The sequence below is a fragment of the Eumetopias jubatus genome, unplaced genomic scaffold, assembly GCF_037043125.1.
Source record: "Eumetopias jubatus isolate StellerSeaLion01/CBP00866 unplaced genomic scaffold, mEumJub1_p1.0 scaffold_5, whole genome shotgun sequence".
Classification (NCBI taxonomy): Eukaryota; Metazoa; Chordata; class Mammalia; order Carnivora; family Otariidae; genus Eumetopias; species Eumetopias jubatus.
In genome coordinates, this window is record NW_028274811.1 from 119,303,281 (window position 1) to 119,329,514 (window position 26,234).

Consider the following 26,234-nt stretch of genomic DNA (forward strand, 5'->3'; position numbering starts at 1 on the left):
CAATTGGTTATAAACAAATGCAATTAAAATCCTGATTCTAGCATTACATGGTTCTATTTCAAAGGCTCTGAATGCGTAGGAAAATAAAAGCGCATGCATGCAAAGTCATTTTTTTCAGGTCACTAAACAACATAATTGGGCAATCATTCCTAATGCCCATCTCTAAAGCTAGATTTTTTTATTTCTCTGTATTTTCTCCTGTTCACAATGAAGACTGAGGTCAAATGCACATTACAGGGATTCTGGCTTGTTGTATATACACCAGTTCTTCTGATTAGCTCCCTTGGAGTTACAGTTACAGAGGTCAAACTCCCAAGTTCACCTTGAAGTGATTCTCCATCTTAGAATAGCAGTCTAACTATTAAGTTTGGTGAACCATATGAAATTGCCACTTGGGAAGGTCAAGAAATATAAAATAGTGGCAATTTCATATGCTTCAACATAACACGAATGTCTAACCGCCTTACCGAAGGTAAATATTTTACACCATTACATCTTCCGTTACTCCTCCCAGTCAAGCCTTCCCTAGTACAGAGTAGTTCTCGTAGTGATCCTCTAGGAACTATCTCTTAACTCGGATCGGAACCGATTATCACAGTTACTTGCCTCTCGTGCCTCTTAATTCCTGGCAAGGTTTCCTAGCCAGGGAGTTGGTTCTGTCTATATCTGGGTTGTGAGCGTCCCTAGCAATGAGGGTGTTGCGACGTGGTGAGTGTGAGAAAGAGGGAGAACTGGTAGTGCAGCTGTATCGTAAAACCGAGCCCTCTTAACACTAAATGTAAAGATAGAAAAAAGAAGACGCCCCTTTTATGGCAAAGTGCAAAGGAAATCGCATAGAAAACAGCAGAACATTCGTCCAAATCCTATGGGTAAATCTTCGCAATCTCAATAAAGTGCGTTCGCTTTGAAGTGCACGCGTGATTCAGTAAAGGACTCATGCTAGCAATTAGAAATTGGTCTTTTCGGTCCCCCATTTCATTTGCGCCAAGAGAGAGGCGACTTTTAAGGGTAACGATAAATCTCCCTGAGCTTAAAAGGCAGAGAGGGCCAAAGTGTGAACTTTTTACTTCGGCAACGGAAGCGAGAAATCAGTGATTCATTAAAGCAGAGACCTCCTTGGAAGCTGGCAGAAGAGGAGGAAAAGAAGCTAATTATGTCTCCCTTTTCTGTGCTCACTCCGACCAGTTTATAATCTGCTGCTTTAGAGGGTTTATCCACAGCATCTTCTGCTTTCTCCCCCAGCCCTCCCCTCCTTCTGGGAGCCAGAGGGGGGTTAAAAACAGTCAGCCAAGCACCAAGCTCCAGGTGGCTCTGAAGAACTTCACTGCCAAAAGAAGGGAGAAAAAAAAAAAAAATCCTACGCTGGAAAACAAGTGAGAAGGGGGCTCCCCAGAGGGGACTGGTTCAGGCTGGAGACAGCAAACTTGGGAAAGCCCGAGGAGCCAGCTCGCGCTGGTGGCCAGCGCACCACCGCCACTTTGCAGCAATTCGCCGGAGCTGGAGGCGCGGGGCGGAGGCTGCCTGCGGCCGCGGGGCCACAAGGAAGGGACCCGGCAGCCCCCGGCTCCGCGCGGAGGCATCGCGCTCTCCCCTCCTTGCTCCCCTACTCTCCCCCCCCCTTGGCCCCCTCCCCCTCCCGCTCCCTGGCGTTCCCAGCAGCCGAGGGTTTCAGATGTCCCACCGCCGTTTGACCCCCTCCCCCCGCTTCTCCACCCCTGCAAATGAGGTCTGACCAGCAGAGGCAGAGCCCACCTCTGGCTTAGAATCACTGACATTTAGACTCCAGGCTTCAACCTGTTTACAAGCGGGCTTTCCAAAGGAAGGGGGTGGGGGGGGAGGGAAAGAGGACCAAACAAAACACCAGCCGCCATCTCCCCCAAACAAGAAGTGACTTTCTGGAGGCTTCAAATCAACAGGCACCACCAAAAAGAGAAAGCAAGACGGGGAAGGAAACATCGGCGACCGGCAGCTTGCCTCCAGTTCTGACAACTGCAAAGGGACGCGCTTTTAGAACTGGCTAGCGGGCTGGGGCTCTGCGGAGAGGGACCAGAAGGTGCCAAGCCCAGAGAGGCGCAGACATCGCCCCCAGCCTCCCACCCCAACCTCTGTGGGTTTTGTTCACCGTGCTGTCATCTGTTTTTCAGACCTTTTTTTGCATCTACCATGGTGAAGAAAGGGGTGAAGAAGAGAACAAAGTAACTCCTAGAGGAGTGAAGACCGCTGGTCACCACCACCGCCGCCGCCACCGCCACCAGCACCACCACCACCGCCACCACCAGCTCCTGCCCTTGCGGCCACCCACGTCCACCATTCACCGGGAGACTCGAGAGGCGCTCGGCGGCGGGCCCGAGAAAGGAGCCAGGAGAGGCAGCCGGCCCTTCCAAGGAGTTATGGATGTTGGTGCATTCACTTCTGGCCAGATCTGCGCCCCGAGGGAGCTAACCAGCGGCCGCCACCTCCAGCTGTCTCCTTGCCTCGCACCAGGTCTTACCCTTCCAGTATGTTCCTTCTGATGAGACAATCTCCAGTGCCGAGAGTTTCAGTACAATGTGGAAATGGATACTGACACATTGTGCCTCAGCCTTTCCCCACCTGCCTGGCAGCGGCTGCTGCTTCCTGTTGCTGTTCTTGGTGTCTTCCATCCCTGTCACCTGCCCAGCCCTCGGTCAGGGCATGGTGTCACCAGAGGCCACCAACTCCTCTGCCTCCTCCTCCTCGTCCTGGTCCTCCGCGTCCTCTTCCTCCTCCTCCTCTCCTGCTAGTGCGGGGAGGCACGTGCGGAGCTACAATCACCTCCAAGGAGATGTCCGCTGGAGAAAGCTCTTCTCTTTTACCAAGTACTTTCTCAAGATTGAGAAGAACGGGAAGGTCAGCGGTACCAAGAAGGAGAACTGCCCGTACAGTAAGTAACAAATGCGCGCTCCCCTCCTTCCAATTATCCACCCCCCACCCCACAAGGGGGGGAAAATCTGTTCCAGATGTGGCCAGCTAAATATTTACGTCCCCAACCCCTGTAAAATGATTAAGTGGAATACTTTCACACTAAATCACTCCCCCCATACATTGTGCTGCCGCCCCCCCTCCCCTTGACGCAGCTCCCTCCACACCCCCCATTCCTTGCCACCCCATCTGCCCCGTCTCTCCTTCTCCGGCTTGTCATTCCCGGGACCACGCAGGGCGCTGGAGAGTTGTTGCTGCGCCTAGATGCCCCCCTCTGTCTCCATAGCCCTTCCGCACCTCATCTCAAGGTCCCCTTTCCCTCCCTTCTGGAACTGGCTCGAGTAAACACATTTGGTTTCTTTTCGCTGGCAATCTTATTAAGAGTTTTGGGACAGTTTTCTCAAGCTGAAAATAATTATCCGCTGTCAATTATAGGGGCTTTATGGGAGCTTTATTTAAGAAAGAAAAGTCAATTCCGCTGGCTCCCCACCCCCATCTCTTTACCCTATTACCTATCTAGACGGGAGTGCAAACATTTTTCTGGTTTTGATTTTTTTTTTTTTTTTTTTTTTTTTTTTTGGCCCCTCATGTTGGTTTGAGTGATTGCAGTCCATGAAGTTAGCTTTTCAGGCACCACCGCTGCTATTTGTCTTCTGCCTGCCTTCTCTCTTGGTAACATGATGCTCATGTCTGCATTGTCAATGGCATATGCGCTGCTTTGTGGTGTCCTGTTGTACTCGTTTCTTCTGAAACCTCTCATATTGCAGAGCCATACTACTACAGCACTGTAAACATCTGGGACTGGATTCACACAGACCTCACACAAATTTCATTGTCATTCTTTTATTTTCAAAGTAAAAGTCATGAAGTCTGTTTCCATGGCTATAGTTTGTCCCATTGGATGAGGTTTTCTGCTCAGGATAAATTATGCCCTCTGCCCCATCCATTTTCCTTTCTCTCTCTCTTTCCTTCTTTAGCTCTTTCTCTTCTTTCTTTCTTGCAGGGGTGTGGGCTGGGTAGGGGGAGGGAGAACTAGAAGAGGAAGGGTGGATATTGTGTCTCTTCTTGAATCAGTCCAGCAAAGCCAGATTACTCTGTTGGCTTCCTTTCCTAGTTACTTTCAAGTGGTGAGACTTATTCACCCTCTATTGATTGCTATTTGAAAGGATCCCAAGGCTATGTAATGGCACACTGAAGACAGTAGACAATGACGTTTAAACATCTTTAATGACCATTTAGCATTATCTCAATGGTCCTTCCAATTTACCTTTTAAAGGGACCTTTATGTGTCAGTTGTTTGGAAATTTCTTGCCAACTAACTTAAATATGTGTGTCAGACATTCCAAGATACGTTGGCCCAGAAAACTATCTGGTACTAAGGGGAAAGACAGTTAATCAGAATTTAGCATTTTCTTTTTAAATAAAAATTTACAGGAATCAAGACTTAGATTTCTTATTTGGGGATCCACATATATTCAACATTAACTTCTGTTCCTCTTCAGCTGCTGCTTCCATTTACTAAAATTAGCGATATGTTTATAAGTAATAAAAATACTTGTGAAAGTATTTTAAAGTATTCCATCTAGACTTTAATATAGAGATGTTAAATAGTCCATTACCTTTTTTTTTCCATTCTGATTCATAGAAAGCGGCTGAAATAATGTCATTTATGATTTTTTTGTTTGAAAGTCGTTTGTTACCTGAATTCATTAGATACTGCATTTAGATGGTAGAGTTGTTGATTAAAATTTAATACCTTTATTCACTTCTAAAACAAAATAGTTGTGCTGTCATCCAGGTAGAATTATGGGGAAGAAGTAAGCTAAACACTTGCTGAAGAGTGAGCTGGGAGTTAAAAAAAAATGCCCATTGACTGAAACTCTTCTTTGTATTTTTAGTTCATGGAGATAAATATATTTTCGAAGTGTTAACCTTGGGCAAAATTCTGTTTTGTTTTTTTTAGACACTAACTTGATTTTGCTATTGGTATATTTTTTAAAATTTTTTATTGTTATGTTAATCACCATATATTACATCATTAGTTTTTTGACATTTTTTAATAATTTTTTATTGTTATGTTAATCACCATACATTACATCATTAGTTTTTGATGTAGTGTTCCATGATTCATTGTTTGTGCATAACACCCAGTGCTCCACGCAGAATGTGCCCTCTTTAATACCCATCACCGGGCTAACCCATCCCCCTACCCTCCTCCCCTCTAGAACCCTCAGTTTGTTTTTCAGAGTCCATCGTCTCTCATGGTTCGTCTCCCCCTCTGACTTACTCCCCTTTTGCTATTGGTATATTTTAAGTGTCTTTATGACATAAGGACCAATCTATACTAGTTTATTTATGCAACCGAAATTAATATTTTCTAAAATAATAATCATGTGTGCTTATTTAATAAAATGATTGCCAGGGATATAAATTGAATTATATTTTTACAGTAAGAATTACCTGCAAAACAAGAGTGTACAATTTTTATTGCATAAAAACTAGTGTGGAAAATTTCCATTCTAACTGTCCAAAATACAATATTATCTCTTCCATATGATAAAGTGTAACAGTAGCCCTTGTTAAAATATCATATCTTATATAGTAATGCAATCATAATCAATGGTTGAAAATGAAAGGGGGTGGGGCTTACTCTGTTAAATAATGTCAAACCATAAATAATTTAGGCTTTCCAAGAACATCTGTATCAAGACATAGCAAGTGAAAAGTAGAGGTTGAAAAAGCCTTAATTTCACATGTGGCTGGCTAATCAGAACACTGCTACAATTTCCAGCTGGACTGATTCAGCTGAACTACATGGTATCATTAAGATATTGTCTAAATGTTGCATAATTACATGTGAGCAAACTTTTGCCATGCCTACAGGGTAACCAGCCAGCCCGCCCACCAAATGGTAGCCTGTTAAATATTAGGGTTTCTGAAGAGTGTCAGTTCCTTGTCCAAAAACCACTTTTCAGTAACATTTTCCTAAACAAGTTATTAATTATTCTCAATATACAAAGCTGTTCTTTTGAGGTCTACTTATTTGAAGCTTAATTTTTTTTGTTACTTTTGACCCTGGTATTATTGCTGCTAAAATACAGTAACAGATTATCTAAGAGGTTACATGTTTGGGATGTCCTGGGTAATTAAACAACTGTTTTATTGGCTTTTTGCCAGCAAAATACTAACAAAAGGGAAGTAAGGAAATCACCCATAAGCATTGCAAAATCATTTTTAACTTCTACCTCCAAAGCTGGTTCCCAGAAATTGGATGGTTCTAAAAATGTTGTATGTGCTAAAGAAACTCTTCTCAATTTGGGTGATTATAACTTTTTTTTTTTTTTTTTTAGTGGAAGGGGTTAGTTTTGGGTTTGCTTCTATGCCATTATATGAAAATAGAATAAAGGGAGCAGAGATGAATTATGGTTCTTCTGCTAGAAGTCTGAGAAAGCTTGAATAATTTAGAATAGCTGTAGTGTATCTGTCATTAGATATGCTTAGGCTCATTTAAGTTTGTTTTATCATTATTTATATCTAGAGCTTTGCCCTTGAAACATTACTATTCAGCTCCAGTTCTGGCCCCCTAGAAAGGCTGGATGCATCTGTTAGGTACCCTTGCAACTGGGACTGGTAGGCTTATTTCTGGATGTGGGTGGACTGTGGGCTTCTCTCATGGTTGTCACTTGTAGAAAACGGGAGTTAATAAAAAGAAAATGTATCCCTAAACTTGAGAGATCCAAGAATGGCTATTCTCAAAATGGAAAGCCACAGTGCTTATGAGTCTTTGCGGGAAAGAAGTTCAGGAAACAATATAGAAATAAGTATGTACTGCATGGCATGTACCTATTTCTTCAATATGTAGATCATTTAACACATAATGGCCCTATAATTTAGATATAACTATCCACATTTTTTTCAAAGTAAACTGAAAAAAGGAAATTACCCAAGGTCATTCAACTGGAAATTGGCAGAGTCAGGTCAAGACCAAATCTATTTGGTTACATTATTTCTTTTACCTCCACTACTGGCAACATTGATGCCAATATATTCGAATTAGACACCTCAAAACTCTAAAAAACAAATTATCCAAAATCTTAATCACTTCTTGCTAATGAACACCAACAGTTCTTCAGGTTCAAACTGGAACAGTAGTAAATTGAGAGAGGAACAGAAATGAAACATGTTCAAGGTATCCTCACTGCAGGTGGTTACATGGTATCAGACGAGGTCAGTGCATTCTCTAAGTGAAATATCTCTTTTGATATTTTCTTTGGGAATATATTTGCTTATGGAAACACAGGATGCATGTACATGGATCTCACCTCTTTAACAGGGCATTAGAAATACATGACCATTTAAGAAAAATCCATGAATGTCATTGTATATAGTAATTGTTTACTGCTGAAGGCAAAATGTTTAATTGTTCCCACATGTAATAAAATAATTTGATTGTAAATAACAGTGTGAAATTAGGCTTTTGCAGAAACTTCTGATATATGACTCTAAAAAGGACAAAATCATAGAGACTTCAAGCTACATATATGTCTGTGTGTGTACATATATATACAAGCCATATATATATATATATATATATATATACATATATATATATATATATATAAAGAAAGTTTTAAAATGAGTCTGCAAATCAGAAAGTTACTTCACCACATATAAATGACAAATTATTGTCTAGGATTAAAGGTTTGCATTATTACTTTTAAATCAGGACTAGGACTTACTGTAGGAAGTTAAATAATGTGAGAAAGTAATTATTGAGGAAAATAGGGCCTTGAATATTGTCTCCTAATAAATATACAATGGATTTTTGGAAAGAAAACCTATATACAACTTACGGTTTCCTCTGGTGTCTTAATTTAAGTTGTAGTCATTTCTAGAGTTTAGTTGCATAATTTATAACTGGCAGCACTTAATCATGCACACTGAAGATTTATGAAGGCAGAAGGCACTGTATTTAATGTTTACATGACACTGTCCTGTTACCTTTACCGCATTCCTACCATATGGACCCTCCACTTTGATGGCGTTATCATAAATCCATTAAAAAATGCACAGAGTTTCCTTTTCATAAACCTGATTTATAATCTACTAGAAGAAACCCAAGAAAACAGTTGGCAGAAATCACATGCCAACATTAGAATATGAGAATTCAGAAATGCCAACCTTTAGGTAGGTCTTGGGTATTTTAGGAATCTATTAGGCAAAGGTACGGATCACTCTTTAAAAACAGGTGTTTTCAAAATGATGTTTAAGCACAGAATTTAAAAGAGAAACTGTGTCTTATAGAATGAAGGAAACTCCATTACATGCATATTTTCTTCTATATTTTTACTGTCTGGTTTAGAGCAAAAAGGCTTATTCCAGTTCATTTTTTTTAGTGTTTAATGAACTTATAGTAGAATATGAATGAGCACTTTAAATTCCTGCACAGTTACCTTAATGTGCAGAGGCAAACTCCATTTATTATCCAAATGTCTGACTTTCTACAAGCCAAAATGTTGGAAAAAAGTTGACAGCTCATTTGAAATGGAGCTAATGTTCCTCACATTTATGAGCTGCCTGTGAATATCTACATCTTTCCTAAGCCTTAAATGTCTGGATGCTTATCCAAAATTGTAGTACAAATGAGATTTCTTTATTATGCTTCAGAAGGAAGAGTAATACATGTGTATTAGTTCAAAGTGATTTTAATCTATCTTAACATTAATTCTGTGAACTTTGTAATGAGGAGTAATTCAGATGACGTTTTTAGTATTACTGTTCCAACATTTGTTAGCATTAACAGTTGATACTTGCTTAATGTAAGTAAGTAAAATATTAGCATTTCCCTCCCAGAAATTAAAGTTCTCTTTTAATTTTCCAGTAATATGGGACATAAGATTTATGTTTATGTAATTTTAATACAGCTTTATCACAGTCTAGGATATCTAGAAGATAATGAACCTCATTTTGTCTCAAGTCCTTTATGCAGAAAAATCTTCATTTTTCATGGTATACTGCAATGATTTAAGACCATTTACATTTACCATTTGACTAGTGGTATTGTTACTTGGTTTTGCCAATCAAAAATACTTACTTTTCATGACTGGCACTCTTTCTTTTTTTTTTTTAAGTGCCTTTTACCTTTACTTGTGCCATTCAGTCAGGATGACAAGTGACAACCTAGAAATAGGCCTTTAAAGTTAGTGAGAGAAAATATACCTGCATCTTGGGAAGTCATCAGTGACACTCTGATCAAGAATTAATGAATACAAAATGTCGATGCTTTATAGAATCAGTTTAAAACCAAATATTTACTCAGTACAGAGTTGACACAAATAGAAAGTTTCAAGATATCTCAAAGGGAGCCAGGTCATCCACCAAATAATGGCCTTAAAGGCTCCCTTGCCTTTAAATCAGGTCAGTTGTGTTCTTTCTTTGAACACTGTGTTCTAATTGGAACAATAAATCAAAGAAGACACTCAGAGTAGATTCCCATGTAAGGTGGACAACTGGACAGTGACTGTTTACTGCTGCTAACACGTGCATCCAATTACCATTTGAAAGATTCATAGTGCTGGCAGTAAAGCATTGCCTTATTTTATAGTTCACCTAATAATTCTTCAGCCTAAATCTGTCCACATTTACCTATAGCTAATCTGTCAGTATGTATGTTATCATTAACGAGGAATTTTCAAATGTTTGGCATGCTTCCTACAGTGAATGATGACACTGAGCGATTAATGAACCATTTAATTAACCAGAATAGAAGAGGCAAAGTATTGATTAAGTCAGTATATCCCCAAATTCAGGTAACTGTCAACTAAATATAACCCTATAATTGCACCACAACTATCACTTAATTATGAATGGTGTGGGTTAACTGCAACTTAATTCCAAGTAGCAATGGTTAACTGCAAAGTTGAGAACCTTTTTTAAAAGGCATTTTCCTATAATCATTATTTTCTTTCAAGCACTGGGTGTTAACATGCTTTACTGAAAAACATACGTGTTAGTTCATCCTTAACCTTTTTTGATGCATTGCCCCTGTTTGAGGATAACCTAACCTATTCATAGAGTCTCTACAATTTAAGGCTCACCAAATTCTAATAGTTCTGTCTTGAGGCATCTATACACCGGAACTATTAGACATCTGTGATAGCCCTGCCTCTGAGGCAGTGTGAATCCATGATACTTTTTCAGTCCTTCATTATTTTCCTCCTCTTTTTCTTGTCCCCCCCCACCCCACCCCACATTTTCCCTGGTTTCCAAACCCTTTCCATACCATTTAGGCCAGGGAAAGTCATCCATTATCATTGCATATTTGGAGCCAGCAGTCTCAACCTTTTTGGATGCGCAACATCCAAGACAGATAGCTTATATTCTATGCATGAAAGTCTTTAGCAATGTAAATTCCACATACTCCATCAGGAGTCTCTTCTCATTTTGAATTTCCAGTGAATTCTCCCTTATCCCAGCACTCAGGTCGTTTTTCTTATAGCTTTTTCTTTAGTGAAATAGGCAAACCACAGATAAATACCTTCTGCAAATAAATGCTGTCTGGTTACTAAATCATCATCTTGTATTTTTGCCCAGATTAAATATTCAGTTTCCAATAACTCTCTTCACAGGTTCATTTTACCTTTCTTTTAACTTGTTTTAGTACATGTAACACTTACTAGCTACTTTGTCAATTTCCTTACTTTTAGTGAAGATGATTTAGGGAATCAAATAACTATTCCTCTTCTATTTTAGTCATCATTTATCTCAAAGAAGATGAATGCTAACCATAAAGGTCTTTACTATTTCCAACTTCTGTGATTTCCCTTAAATTACAAAGCTTCTCTGTACATCCCTGTCAAATGTAGCTTTTAAAAATAAAACCGATTTTCTCATTAATAATGGCTATCAAAGGGGAAAAAATGGAAAATACACATGCATATATATATATATATATTCCAGACTGACCAAATATAGAAATGCACATATCTTTGTTGGAAAAATATTAAGACACCCGCCTACAGGAGTTAGAATTTGAATTAATAGATACATGTATGTTCATATTTCTTTCAAGGAAGTCTTTTTGTACTGATTGCTGAATTAAATTTATTTTTATTATATGCAGAATCTGACTAAATAAGTTAGATTGCTCTGTTACCATAATAATTAAAAGTCAATTTACAATTGATTTCAAATTAAAAAAACACAATTGTTTCAAATTATGTAGATACATTTCCAAAGCCTAAATTGCTTTGATTTATTGATAGAATTATTAAAAGAAAAATGAATATTTTGTAACATGGGGAAAATGGTGACACATGATATTAATTTACAAACTATTTCTCATCTAAAGTGAGCTATATTTACAATGTTATTAATAACAGTAATTACCAATGTAGTAAACCAGATCTAGGGCATTTTTTGGAACATCTCCGGAGAAGGGTATGATTCCACAAATATGAAAAAAAAAGTGCTAAGCATGTTGATCAAATTATGGAATAAAAACCTGATAAAGAAAACTACAGAAGTGCTCTCAAGCTGAAGCAAGAGAGATGGTAAAGGACATATAATTAGAATGTTCGAAGCCAGAAGAAAAGCAGAAGAAGCCAGAGAGCATTTAGACACAGACTGTGGAAGGAGGACGACATGCTTTGCTAGAGTGATGGAGACAAGGGTTTTGAACTCCCAGGAAAGACATCAGGCTAATGAGTAGCGCTGCAAAAGGGCTGACATGACAAGAAAGGTGTGAGGGAAATATAACCCAAGCCCTGGCATTTGACTGCATGTTAAATTAACTGAAATGAGAACCTGTGCTCTAAAAGGAATCCTACAGAAATAATCGCAGCCATGGTATCAAAGTAAGGAAGGCCAAGTCCAGAATTCCTGCTAGAGAGGCAGTAGGAAAGAGGGATTAAAAGTGTGGGCTTTGATTAAAAGTGATTACAAGTATGGCCCTGGATTGAAAATGCGCTTTGAAGACACAGAAATGGGTGTAGTGAGGCTTTGAACTGCCGGACAATAGTGTATGACTCGGGCAAGTTGTTATCAGTAAAACAACAACATTAACAATACCTTCCTCTTTCCTATATGGTAATGATTAAATGAGATTATTCATTCATTCAGCAGAAATTGAGTGCCTGCTTTGTGTCAGATACTGTGTGACATGTACATACAGTACTGAAAAACGGTGCTGGTTTTGCTCTCACAGAGCTTCACTCTAAAGACAGTGACCAAAAAAAAAAAAAAAAAGGAAGAAAGAAAGAAAGAAAAGAAAAACCAAGTAAACAAAGATGTGATGAAAAACTGGGGTAAATGCTATGGAAGAAACAAGTAGTGTCCTCTAAAAGAAAACAGTGTCCTCTAAAAGGAAACAACTGGGAACTATTCTAAACCTCACGGCTAAGAGGCACTTGTTTCAGAGGTACAGATCATATATATGTTCAGAAAAAAAAAGAAGAAGAAGCTAGCAGGAGGGGAAGAATGAAGGAGGGGAAATCGGAGGGGGAGACGAACCATGAGAGACGATGGACCCTGAAAAACAAACTGAGGGTTCTAGAGGGGAGGGGGGTGGGGGGATGGGTTAGCCTGGTGATGGGTATTAAAGAGGGCACGTTCTGCGTGGAGCACTGGTGTTATACACAAACAATGAATCATGGAACACTACATCACAAACTAATGATGTAATGTATGGTGATTAACATAACAATAAAAATTTTTTTAAAAAAGAGGCATTTGAAGGTGGGAGGTGGGAGATGGGAAGAGTATGGGGAGTGATGCCTCCAAGAAGTTCAGAATCAGCACACTGAACCTGGGGTTTGGTGAGACGTTTGCAGAAGTCAGACTTAATGCATGAATAGCTTAATGGTGCCTGGTACTTAATAAGGCCTCAGCAAACGGGTATTATATAAAGAAAATGTAAGGATGATGCTTCCCTTTGTTTTAAGGGAAAGGATCAGGAAAACAACTAGCAGATTATTTGCTGAAGTGGGAAGTAAAAATATTGGAAAGAGGCAGGAATGAGGAATACACCTGGCATTTTTAGAAAAAGAAAATATTAGAACATCTGAAATTATTTAAGATTTGCAATTGTAGCATCCGTAATGCTCTAAAGTTTGGGGGGAAAGAGTAAAGGTCTGGTTTAATAGACTAGTAGCAGATATTGGAAAACTGAAGATGATTTGAGGAGAGAGAGAAGAGTTGAAAATAAAGAAGATAAAAAATGTGTTCAAGGACATATTGTAAAAAAACAAAGGAAAAGAAAGAGGGACCGAACAGGTAACTGTACAGACTGGAGGAAGGCAGATTACTGCAGAAAAGGCAAAAAGAGAAAAGTGACTCTAGGTGAAATATTTCAAGACAAACTATGCTTCAAGTTATGATATGGTTTTGAACCAGGATTATCACAGATGCTCAGCTCTCAGGAAATTCTGTAGTTAAGGTTCTTGTTTCTCATCCCATGACTGTGACCTTTTTGGCCCATAGCCTCAAAGGGTTTACAATCTAGAGATAGAGACAGGAAATCTTCACAAGGGGTTGGAAGATAATATAAGACATTTATACTAACCACCAAAAAAGCAGGGCAGAAACGAAGTGAACAGCAACGCACGGGATGCATGAATGACATGGGCATGATCACACTGAGGATGACTCCAGCTATACACCAATAGAGATGAGCAAGAATGTCCTAAAAGAGGGCACAGAAGCATGTGGGCACAGAACCTTACATGAAGTCTCCAGGCAATAACAGGTAGGCAAAGGGGGTGGAGCAGAGTTTACAGGCTGGGGCTACCTTTTGAAACACAAAGTAAAATACACTAGAAAGTGTTGTCATGTGTGTTGGGGGGTAATATAAATATCCTTGTATTTGAGGACTTCACTTTTCTGCTAAAATAGTGCATTAACAGAGTTTTCATTTAAAATTAGACTTCATTTGTTTTACTTTTTGAAGTAAAGGAAAAACAGAGAAGGCAAAGAAATATTTTACATGGCTATATAAATTATAGTATAATAGTCATAACCTAAACATTGAAATTCTAGCTTGATCAGCCAAACAAACCAAAACCCAAAACTGATTTTATACTAGGGACATGAAATAGTTCTTCTGATCTACCGCAAATGGCATCTTCTTTAGCACTCATCATTACCTAAAAATTTAAAATAGTCCCTACTGCAGAAGTTTTTAAAATATACATAGCGCTGGGAAGGGTTTTGTCATTTCTCAGCAGATTCCCAAAGACAACTACTGAACCCTCACTAGTACTTGCTCCCATTGTGTATTTCTTCTTGTCATTCTTGTTCTAAATTAGCTCAGACTCACCTGGTTTAGGTGATTAGGAAAAGAAACAAAGTAGATACAGCTCCTTTTCTTGCAAAAGAATATACTTAAATATTTTTAAAACAAACAAGGAGTAAGACACAGACAGCAAATATGCAGCTGCCCCCCAAGATGAAGACCATGAGCTTTGGAGACCAACTTCCGGTTATAGAATCAGGGTTCTAAAGCTCGGTAGCTTTGTGACTTTGGACAAATAACTGGGTTGTGATCTTTGCAACTATTAAATGAAGATAATAACATCACCCACCTCATCACTGTTGGCAGGATGAGACTATAAATGTGAAATTCTCAATACAGGGCTTGGCACATTTTAAGAGCTCAAAATGTTAGCTCTCATTACCCTTTTATGCTATGACTACTGTGTTGTTTTTAATTATCTCATTTTCTGAAAGGGTCGTTAAGTCATGGCCTGATATAAGATTAGACAGAGAATTGATTATCATACTACTTTACTTCATTTTATAGTTTATAAGGCATTTTTATGTGTTCATGAGTTGATTCTCAGAAAAATTCTATAAAACGGATAAAATAGTCATTGTTACTCCCGTACTATATTTAGAGGAGAAAACTGAGTCTAAAAGTTATGGTGCCAGGCTCAAGTGAGATAGTTAGCATAAGTGGGTCAGGATTCAAACCTAGGCTAGGCTCAGCAAGGGTGACCTTCTGCCTTGGTGTGCTGGGACAGTCTCGGTATGTGCCTCTCGCACTGGCATATTAATGGCACCCTATTCACTCTCGAAGGCTCACATTACAAAATCACCCTTAGCCAGTTTGCCTCTGTGTAAGTCACAAACCTACACAAGCCAGTCCCCTATTAAATACTTGAATTTCTTCACAATGTCCTTAGAACAAGATCTACATTCCTTAACATGTCCTGTAAGGCCCTCAGGACTTGTTCCATACTGATTCCCCACCCCATTTCTTACTATACTCCCCATGATAGTCATACTGAGTAGATGTTAGTTCCAGAACATGCCTTGTCCCCTCATGTCCAGACCTCACTCACACAATGAGGTCTAGCTGGAGTTATATTTCTCTCCTTGTCCCTAGCACTCCTTCCTGTCAAAATCCTGTTAGATATCATCTCTAGGAGGCCTTCCGGAACACTCCCCAAGCACTTTGTCTCTAGTTTTTTAATGCACTCTCACACTTGATTAGTTTACCCATCTAGTTTCCTCATACACAGAAAACCTGTTGAGGGTAAGGACCATACATATCACATTGACCTTCACATGTGAGCCCTCCATACAGAGTCTGGCATGTAATGGGTCCTTCCTATATATTTACTAAGTAAAAATTGTTGTTTTTAACTGCATATCCTCGATCCAAATCACTTAGATTTGTTTCAGTCACTTGGTCTGGAAAGCATGATTAATACACTGCCTACCTGAAAAAATGTGGTTGAAGTAAATTATCTTTTAAGATTATATTAGGTTCTAAGTTCTACAGTTCTGAGAACTCAGAAAATGTTAGGCCCGTCATTACCTTACTGAATGTTAAGTACTTAAATTCATACAAATTTCTGAATGGATATATTATGTAACCCTTGAAATGGATTCTTTCCCACATTACTCCAGTTTTCCTAAAGTTACTATTGACTATGATCAGTGGATATAAATGGTGACTTTATTCTCTTTTAAAATTGATGCTGGCTGTGAGATACTTTTTGTTTCAGAGTTATAGTTGGATACTGGAATAATTTTAAGAATTAAGAAATGAGAAATTCTTGGTAATTCATTTAGAGAAGAAGACTGTACTGCAAAGAGTGGGAGTAAAAGCATATGGTTCATAGTCTTGGTCGTGTCAAAACATTTGCTGTGCAGTCTCAGGCATGCCATTTACTTTAACTTGACCTCAGACACCTAATCTACAGAATGAGTGCATTGAACTAAATTATTATTAAAATATTTTTATTCAGTACCCTCATTGCCTAGATTAAGGACCAGATTCTGCAAGCATACAGATATCAGGAGATAACAACTATGATATGCTGAATAATAGCCACCCAAAGATATTAAGTCCTAATCCCCAGAACCTGTGAATGCTACTTTTTATGGTAAAATATTTGCAGGTGTGATTGAGTTAAGGGTTTGTAGATGAAGAGATGATCCTACATTATCCAGATGGGCCTTACATGCTGTCACTTGTTCTTATTATAAAAGACAGAGAAAGGGAGATTAGACACACACAGAAGGCAGTTCAGTGATGGAAACAGAAAAAAAGAGAGACTTAAAGATGCGATGCTTTGGTTTTGGAAGGAAATGTGAGCCCAAGGAATGTTGCTGTAGAAGCTGGAAGAGGAGAGAGAGACTCCCGCAGAGCCCATGGAAAGAGCTTGGCCATTCTGATACCTTCATCTGAGCGCAGTCAAATGGATATTGGGCTTCTGGCCTCCAGGCTGTGAAAGAATCAATTACTATTGCCTTAAGACACCAACTTTGTAGTAATTTGTTACAGCAGTCAAAGAAAACTAATACAGATTTTGATACCTCAGAGTGGTGTGCTGCTATAACAAATACCGAAAAGTGTGGAAAGTGACTTTGCAATTGGATCATGGATATAGGCGGGAAGAATTCTGAGACACATAACAGAGAAAGCCTAGATTGTCTTAAACAGACTTCTGCAGAAATACAGGCATTAAAAGCGCTCTGGTAAGGGCTCAGAAGAATGTAAAGAGCACAGTAGAGAAAGTCTACATTATCTTAGAGAATACATATCTCTTCATAAACAGAATATTGGTAGAAATATGAATATGAAAAGTGATTCTGATGACAGCTGGAGGAAATAGGGGGCGTGTTATTGGAAACTGGAGGAAAGACAGACCTTGTCATATAGTGGCAGACGCTTAGCTGCACTGTGTATTATAGTCATGCGGGAAGCAGAACTTGTATGAGGTGAACTTGCAAATGTAACTGCGGGGAATTCCAAGAAATGTGTTGAAGGTACAGCCTGATTTCTTGCTGCTTTTAATAAAATGTGAGAGGAAAGAGATAGAGTGAAGAAAGAACTGTTAAGCAAACCAGAAGCAGCACTTGATGATTTGGGAAATCCTCAGCCTATCCAGGTGGCAAAAGATTGCTAAATTAGGAGGTACACCTAGGAAGTGTGCTCTACAAAAAAGGCCTGGGGTGTGGCTGGACAGCCTTAATCTAGTGTTGGAGAAATTAGGCACATAACTGATAGGTTCCCTCAGCCATCTCAATGGAAGCTAGGAACAGAGATTATAAAAGGAAGACCGGAGGAGGACTTTCCAACTACTGACATGGATGCCTATGACATACACAGGAGACCCACAAAGTTTTGAGAATGTTGTATCAGCAGAAACACTGCTGGCTTGGACTAAAAGAGACAGAGTTGGATAAAATGAAGGAAAGCTGTCAGATTCCCACAATCGTACAGGCAGGAAACAGGCTGATAAAACTATTCAGTTACAAACACATGCTAGCTTTAAAAAAAAAAAAAAAAAAAAAAAAAAGGAAGGATCACCATGAGGGCAGAGCCTTAGGCACAGAAGGCAGAACCACAGAGGTAGAGGCAGAGACCCTAACCATAGGTCCAGAGGCAAGACCCACAAGCTATGGAGGACTATTCTAGGGTGCTGAAATCTACAGGAATTTGCCCTGCTAGATTTTGAAATTGGTTGAGAATGGTGGCACTTTTCTTCCTTCCACGTTCCCATTTTTTTATAGCAGAAACATCTATAACTGCTATACTATGCCTGTCCCACCACTGTATTTTGGGAAGAGATACTTTATTTTCTAGTTTTACAGATTCAGAGATATAGAGGAGTTTTGCCCCAGGATGGAGCATACGCAGAGTCTTACCCACACCTGATTTAGATTATGTAGATGATGAGACCTGGGATTTCTTAACTGATGATATTTAAATGAAATTTTGGACTGGAGTTTATGCTGTGTGTAAACTTTGGGGGATGTTGGGATAGGGTGAGTATAGTTTACATAAGAGATGGCTGTGACTTTCGTGGGTCCAGCAGGTGGTATAGTATGCTGAACAATGGTCATCCAAAGATTTTGGGTCCTAACCCCTGGAACCTCTGGATGTTATTATATATAGTGTTTGTGCAGCTGTGATTAAATCAATGATTTTTGAGGTGAGGACATTATCCTAAATTATCCAAGCAGGCCCTAAATACCATCACAAATGTCTTTATAAAATATAGGCAGAGGGAGACTGGACATACAGAGCGCAGAGGGTGATTTGACAATGGAAGCAGAGAGAAGATTTGAAGATGCTATACTATTGGCTTTGAAGATGAAGGAAGGGCCACGAGCCAAGCAATGTGGCTCAAGAACCTGGAAGAGGCAATGAATGGTTTCTCCCCTAGAGAGCCTTCAGAAGGAATGTGACCCTGCCAACATTTTTATTTCAGCCCAGTGAAACTGATACTGGACTTCTGGTCCCCAGAACTGTTAGAAAATAAATTTCTATTGCTTTAAGCCACCAACTTTGTGGTAATTTGTTATAGCAGCCCCAAGAAACTAATACAGTCACCTATGACCATTTTATGTGGCCCAAATTAAGGATAATTTGACAAAAAGAGGATCTTATCATGGAAAGTACTAAGCATGAATTCAGATGTAAGGGCAAACACTTTCTCTACCTCTTAATTGTGTGACTGAGATAGATGTCTAGATTCTTCATCTGATCACTGAAGATTAAAATAATTTCTGTAAAAATAACCAACTATCAAGCTTATAAAAGAACCTCAAATTTTAGTTGAATCTGAAAATGAGTTTAAATGACCATATATCTGTAAAACGTTGCTTAAGAAATATAGTTTATTTGCACATAGTACCTTGATTGCTGGGCACTACCAGGGCAGAGGAAGGGCTTTGATTGTTTGATGCAGAACTGTGGTCTGATTTTCCACTAGGTTATAAATTTAGTGTGGATTAAAGAGTATCAGTTCTCTTCCTCCTCATTGGTCCAAGAGCCACACTCTGAAGGTACATGCTAAGCCCATGGGAACTTTTCCAAATTAAAGAGGCCCTTTTAGAGTTAAAGGTGATAGCAGATCTATTTAATAAATGGATGATTAATATAATTAAAATGTAAGCAAGTGGTACTTTCCGAAGTATTTCAATGTCTCAGTGTATTGAAGTCACATTTGCTCTCTTTGAAACTATACCCTGTATCCTCTATCCTCTGTCGCTGTGGATAAAATTCACAAAACATCCTAGTTTAAGCTTTTCACATCACAAAAATGTTTCCATAGGGCGCCTGGATGGCTTAGTTGGTTAAGCGACTGCCTTCGGCTCAGGTCATGATCCTGGAGTCCCGGGATCGAGTCCCATATCGGGCTCCCTGCTCAGCAGGGAGTCTGCTTCTCCCTCTGACCCTCTTCCCTCTTGTGCTCTCTATCTCTCATTCTCTCTCTCTCAAATAAATAAATGAAATCTTAAAAAAAAATGTTTCCATAATGGTGCAACTCTCCTAAAATTTATTGTCATGACTGTTTATATCACTTAAATTTTTAAAGCCTGGAAAAAAGCATGATTCTAAAACTGGCATTTCCTCTTATAGAAAATTAGTTTCTCTCAGAGCAATAGGGGCTATGAAGTTGCAGACCGTAGATACATGTTTTTTTGTCATATCTTAGGGTAATGGGGCTTTTCTCTAAGCTGAGGCTGATGGTGACATCTCCTAAGTTGGAGTGTGATGGAACTCACCACTTTTTCTCCTTCACACTCATGGTTAACCGAGTGTTGGGGCTATAGTAATTTGAGAAGAGAGGGAATGGTGGTGATATTGGGAAAGGTGGGTGCAATTAGGTGTAGGGCTCTCATGCAAGGGAACTGGATAAAAGATCTGATCCACAATGATCTTGAGCACAATAAGCATGTTAGTGGTGACGATCAATCTTACCATCCCTGGTGGCATTCAAAGATTTTTACTTGTAGTCTCTGAGACCGAGCAAATGGCATAGGTCCATACAAGTCTACAGGAGTCTTCTGAAACATGCTTAGCAATAGAATGCCGGTTGTGCACTCTGGTTTGAGAGGCAGGCCCTACCTATTTCTCTTAATAAAAATAAGATTCCTTCTAATAAGTACAGAGAAAGGACATTTGGAGAAAAAAGAGCAAGAGAGGCCAGATTTGAAATAGCTAGTAATAATAGGCAATGTTAAGTATTTCTCAGAGTTGGGCCTCTGGACCGCATGATCAGAATGAACGAGGGTGCTGGCTCAAAATGCGAACAGTAAGAGCCCTATTCCAGAAGGACTGAAAGGGGGTAGAGGAGACTGGTAAGAGGTACACACACAGGAATCTGAACTTCAATAGACACTTCAAGTGATTCTTAATGCCAACAAACCTCTAAGAAACAACCAAATTAAGGATGATACTAAGTCAGGTATGGAGGTGAGGAGATAAAAAGCCAAAGGTGTCTTGAGCTTGGAATAATCTAAAAAAAACCTGGCAGAATGGATTTCATACACATACTGCGTGTTTGCATATTTTCCATTTTTGCACATAATCTGGGAGTGGGGAAAGTGCCAGTATATTCTATAAAGAGGAAGTAATTCTAAAAGTGAGTTAAAACATATGCTGAAGTGTAAATACTCTTTGGTTGGTGGAAGTTATTGATAAATCTGAGATGAGGTCAGTTTTCAGCTCACTGTGCAAAGGCACAAATTGCATGTGCTAAATCTGGGGTGAGGGGAGAGACGACATGACACCTGTGTGAAGCTTCTCCCTGTGTCAGAGCACCCTGCCACTGCTATTTATGAGCAAGAGCTGGGGATGCTACACCAAATGACAATTGTGTAAACAGACTTTTAGCCATTCAGGGCTCCTCCCCACTTGTTTTGTTATTGTTGTTGTTATTGTGAAGCCACAGGAATCTTTGTATAAGCACCCCTAATTCCAAGAGTGTTCTCAGGAACAGAAACCTCCAAGTGATCACTTGAGTTTGCCGCACAGCTTCTAAAGCTGGAATCATGAAGAAAGAATACTGATGAGATTCTAGAGTTTCCCAGAAATGATCTTCCAAACTCCAGCAGCTCTTTAATGGCTTAGGCATTATTGAGAGGAATGCCTCTCTGTTGTGACACTTGCTTTCTTTCAGTTGTGGGAATCATTTGAGCATCAGTTCCCGTTTATGAGCCTTTTGTTCAGGTGATTTGGACTGGCAGGCACTACAGAAAAGGCTGTGTGATACGTCCACCTTGAGTGTTCCATGAGTATGCAAATGATCAGTTCCCTTCTGGTTCAATGACATTTCTTTATTCCTACAAAAGATATCTTGGACCAGATTTACAGCCCAAATAACTTACAGAATGTCTTCTGCAAAGTCACAGGGAATATGAATCTGGAAACATTAATTAAAACATCAACAATTAGCACCCTCTCTGATGCATCTTTTTTCCCGAGTTTATTTCTTCTTATATATTTTTTTCTTTGTACTGAAAGCTTCAAAGTCATTTAATAAGATCAGCCAGAATATGTTCATCTGAGTTGAGCTATACATAATCGCTGACCCTGGCCATAATTTATTAATCTGAGATGATTACTGTACCGACCAACCTCAAGTAGCGTGGTTGGGTTTTTCACAATCCAAAAAGACTTCATGGGGTTTTAAATTATTTTTATATCCTGCTGTGCTCTATGAGGTACTTGGCCAAAGGTGTTTTTGCCCTAATGTCTTGTGCTCCAAAGAAGGCATCAAATTTTTTTGACTTTTAAAAAAATCTCACTGATATGAGGAATTCTTAATCTCAGGAACAAACTGAGGGTTGCTGGAGTGGTGGGGGGTGGGAGGGATGGGGTGGCTGGGTGATAGACACTGGGGAGGGTATGTGCTACGGTGAGCGCTGTGAATTGTGCAAGACTATTGAATCACAGATCTGTACTTCTGAAACAAATAACGCAACATATTTTAAGAAAAAAGAAAAAGAAGAAGATAGCAGGAGAGGAAGAATGAAGGGGGGGAAATCGGAGGGGGAGACGAACCATGAGAGACGATGGACTCTGAAAAACAAACTGAGGGTTCTAGAGGGGAGGGGGGTGGGGGGATGGGTTAGCCTGGTGATGGGTATTGAGGAGGGCACATTCTGCATGGAGCACTGGGTGTTATGAACAAACAATGAATCATGGAACACTACATCAAAAACTAATGATGTAATATATGGTGATTAACATAACAATAAAAAATTTAAAAAAAATCTCAAATTGAACCCTGCTGATTTTATTCACCAGAAAAATGTCATTCATAAATTGTCATACTATTTTCCCTTTTGATGACAAGGATTATAGAATAAAAGCATCCTGTTCTGGACCTTCCCACCATCCCATGGCCTTATTCGGTGACCGACACTTTAATTGAATTAAAGTTTTCAATTAGTAATAGTAACACTTTGTCATACAGTAAAACTAGAAAGATACTAGAAAAAGAAAAATAACTTAGAAAAAGTTGTATTCTTAAATTCATTCTTATTTTACCTTAAACAGAATAAACATTCAGTGATACCCCTACAATCTCTTAGATTAATTGCACGGAAAATCCTTCTTTTCCTATGTTGATCACTGAAAATGTTTGGGGGCCATTCAGTTTTAATCAACATAGGGGTTCTTCATGTCCCACTGATTGTTTTATCATTTTGGATTATCAACAAAATCCACTGAACACACAGGTACAGTTTTATTGAAAAAACAATATAACAACGATTTGATTAGGCAACATTGAATGACTGATGTAAACTGAGGGGGACAGTCTTAACTATTGATACCTAGCTCCAGAGTTGTAGACACTGTTTCAGTTCTGTTCTTAGAATGGGATAAAAGAATAACAGCTTAATGGCATAGAATGCTTAGTTATTCCTAAATACTTCACATGGGTACTCATTTCATCTTCAAACAACCCTAGGGTGTGGATACTAGTAGTGTCATCTGAACTTGCAGATGGAGAAATCTAAAGGTGCTGGGAGACTGAGTAATTTCACTGCAGTCTTAACAGTTGATAAGAGGTGGAGCTAGGACTTGAACCCAGGTAGAGTGGTCCCAGTGCACATGCACCTAATCAGTATGCTACTGCACCGTTCCATAGGATACAACATACGACTGGTCTGATTGGAAATCCGGTAGTCAAGCAGAGGCAAACTGCCAGTATGGGACACTAGGAAATTAAGCTTTATAGCTAGGGGAGCTTTATGCAGCATTCTATGCTTTCTCGACTCGACTTTGCCTACTAACGATACTAACGACCCAGAAGATCTCTTCTTGCTATCTACCGATTCGCACCTGCAGCTTCAAAAGGCTGGCTCCTGATCACTTTTGTCTTGACATAGAAATGGGGCAAAAAACTTATATATATGTACTTTTCCAGTAGTATACTTTTTAAATAATCATAAACTGGAAATGTTTTTAAAAATAAAGTTTTGTAGTATGAATTTATTTTTCTATCAGTTCTTTCAGCCCTAAATTCTGTATGTCATTTACTTACTATCAGAGATGATACTTTTGACATAATCGCCGATGAGGAGAAAATATTTTGTTTTCATGCAGTTTGGGAAATATTTATCTTGAAGCCAAAATGCCCAAAGATATATTCTTTCACTAAGAAAGCAAAATTTTAAGAGCTTACTTTTCCCTTTTTATTTAATGTCCCCATAGTTTCCAAGTTCAAGACTTGAGGTATTCTCTTTACTAAAGAAAGTCATTCCTATTAAACCCCTCCATCTACATGTAGCCATTTTAAAATCCAAAGGAGAACTTAAAAAGATCCAAATATTGAATCAAATAAAAGATTTATTCCCCTATCTTAGCAAACGTCTTTCCTAATGAATTTCAACCAAACTAACCTAGACTCAGCTTTTGGCATACCTCATGCAAATGGTAGATGTGCTTTCTGCTTTTGAAGGCGAATTGATATTCACAAATCATATGTCACAAGCCACTAAAAGTGTCAGAATCCCACAGCAGGCCCTTGGTGGCTTGTTAATCTCTCCTGTTTAAAGGAAACAGACTAATTCACTTAAATCTAATGAAAGCCATGCCTGCTCCAGCCCGGTCCCTCAGAGTGTCAGCGCATGCAAGTCCTGCCTTCTTTCTTCACCTCCTTCTTTCCTGGCTCCGACAATTAAACATGAAACTAAGAAGCAATGATTTCCTTAATGTTGCCATGTCTGAGTTATTTCAGATGTCACATATGTACAAAATATTAAATGCTTTTTTTTTTCACATTGAAAATACATACAAGAAGGTACCCCTGCCCACCTTTCACTATTGTTCTCCACAAAGCTTAAAAGATAAACCAGGATGCTAAATGGAGGGACCAGATGTATATATAACCTTTTGCCCTCATTATTCTAGTTGGCTTCCATTAGTGGGAGGGAGAAAAAAATAAAATAGTACAAAATAGGAAATAATTGACACAGAGGTGTGAGAATGAACTTTTACAGTGGATTGGCTAAAATCTGGAAATACGATCCAAATGATGGAAGAGCTGTTTACAAAAGTACCAAACCATAGGTGATTGGTATAATGTTGATAGAAGGGAGGGAAAGAATTTCTCTTAATTCTATGCACCCAGAAATTGTCCAACTGTGGTCAATCATGCCCAAGCTATGTTATTTTTCAACATTTCTCATTTTTATGTGTTTTTTTTTTTTATACTTTGAAAGAAGAGCCAAATATTCTCTGACTCTTTTTGCCCAAATCCACACAACCCTCACTCTTTTGGCTAATTATGCCTGTAGTTAGCTTCCCCCTTCCAACGTTGGGTATTTTCCTCTTTTAATAGCATTATCTATTGGTGGCTCTCCATGCTGAAACTAACTGCAACACAAGGTAAGGTGAGATTTTTCTATCAAGTACCTTAGTGACAAAGGAAGGGATCTGGGACTGGGATGAAAACAGACCTTTACTTTTAACATATATCCTAATCAAGCTTAAAGTCATAAGAGTGAAAATCTGGAGTTAGGACATTTAAAGGGAAAAACAATTTTCATTGCAAGCATACTGTACATGTTAGTCATGGCTCAGTGGAGTAGAAATTTTATGGAGCAAGAAGGGGGAGGTGCAAGAAGAAGGTTTTGAGTTTCCTTCCAAATGTATTTTTTAAAAAAGCATTACAGAATCAGGATTTATGGGAAAAAAGGAAGACAATAATGAAAAGGAAGCTTTTTCTTTGGCAAATTATCTGAGACCCAAACTGACCACCAGTAAAAGGGCGTGAAGAGACCAAAAGAAGACAATTAATTGAAGGGCTCCCAATGTGGCAATGTCTGGAATCCCACAAGACAACCTGCCAGAGCCTGCTGACGCTAATCTTGGGGCATAAAGTCTGAGTGGAGGTTGCAGGAAGGGAAGGAGCTTTCAGAGGTCATTTAGGTCACCTCCCCTCTCTCTCCACAAACCACACACTTTATCATTTTAGATATCTCACGCCCACACTGATATTTAAATTTCATCATAAATGGAGAATCTACAGCTCTCACTAATAGTTAATTCTAGTTTTGAATATACTATCTGGATATGTATATGAAAATTTTTAACTTAAGCCTCTGATTCTTTCATCTTAGTTCATTTTGTCTTGGTTTCTCCTGAGAAATAACTAAGTCTAAGTAACCTAATTAAAATCCTTACATTTTCCCTTTATTTCCATCTTTTTCAATTCTTTTGTTAATGCCTTTGCAGTTTTCATTGTACAAATCATTCATTTCCTTGGTGAAATGTATTCTTAAGTATTTTATTGGTTTTGATGCTGTTGTTAATGGGATTGTTCCCTTTATTTCTTTTTCAAATAATTGGTTGTTAGTGTGTAGAAACACAACTGCTTATGTTGATTTTGTATTCTGCAACTTTATTTTTTCCACATAAAAACCATCTATAGAAAACCATCCACAGAGATTATACTGCCATATTTCTACCTTGACTTCCTTAAATCAAAAGGATTCACATAATAGTTGAATTCATTTGGATACTCTATTTGGCTTAGAGGACA

The 26,234-nt window shown here is 38.9% G+C and overlaps 1 protein-coding gene across 1 annotated transcript in view; it reads left to right on the forward strand.

Moving 5' to 3' along the window:
* Positions 1–2,547: 2,547 nt before the first annotated feature.
* FGF10 (fibroblast growth factor 10) overlaps positions 2,548–26,234 on the forward strand; it is a 78,382-nt gene continuing 54,695 nt past the window's right edge. Inside the window, exon 1 of the mRNA XM_028097923.1 lies at positions 2,548–2,902. Within this exon, the coding sequence (XP_027953724.1) occupies positions 2,548–2,902 (355 nt within the window). The remainder of the gene's footprint in view (positions 2,903–26,234) is intronic.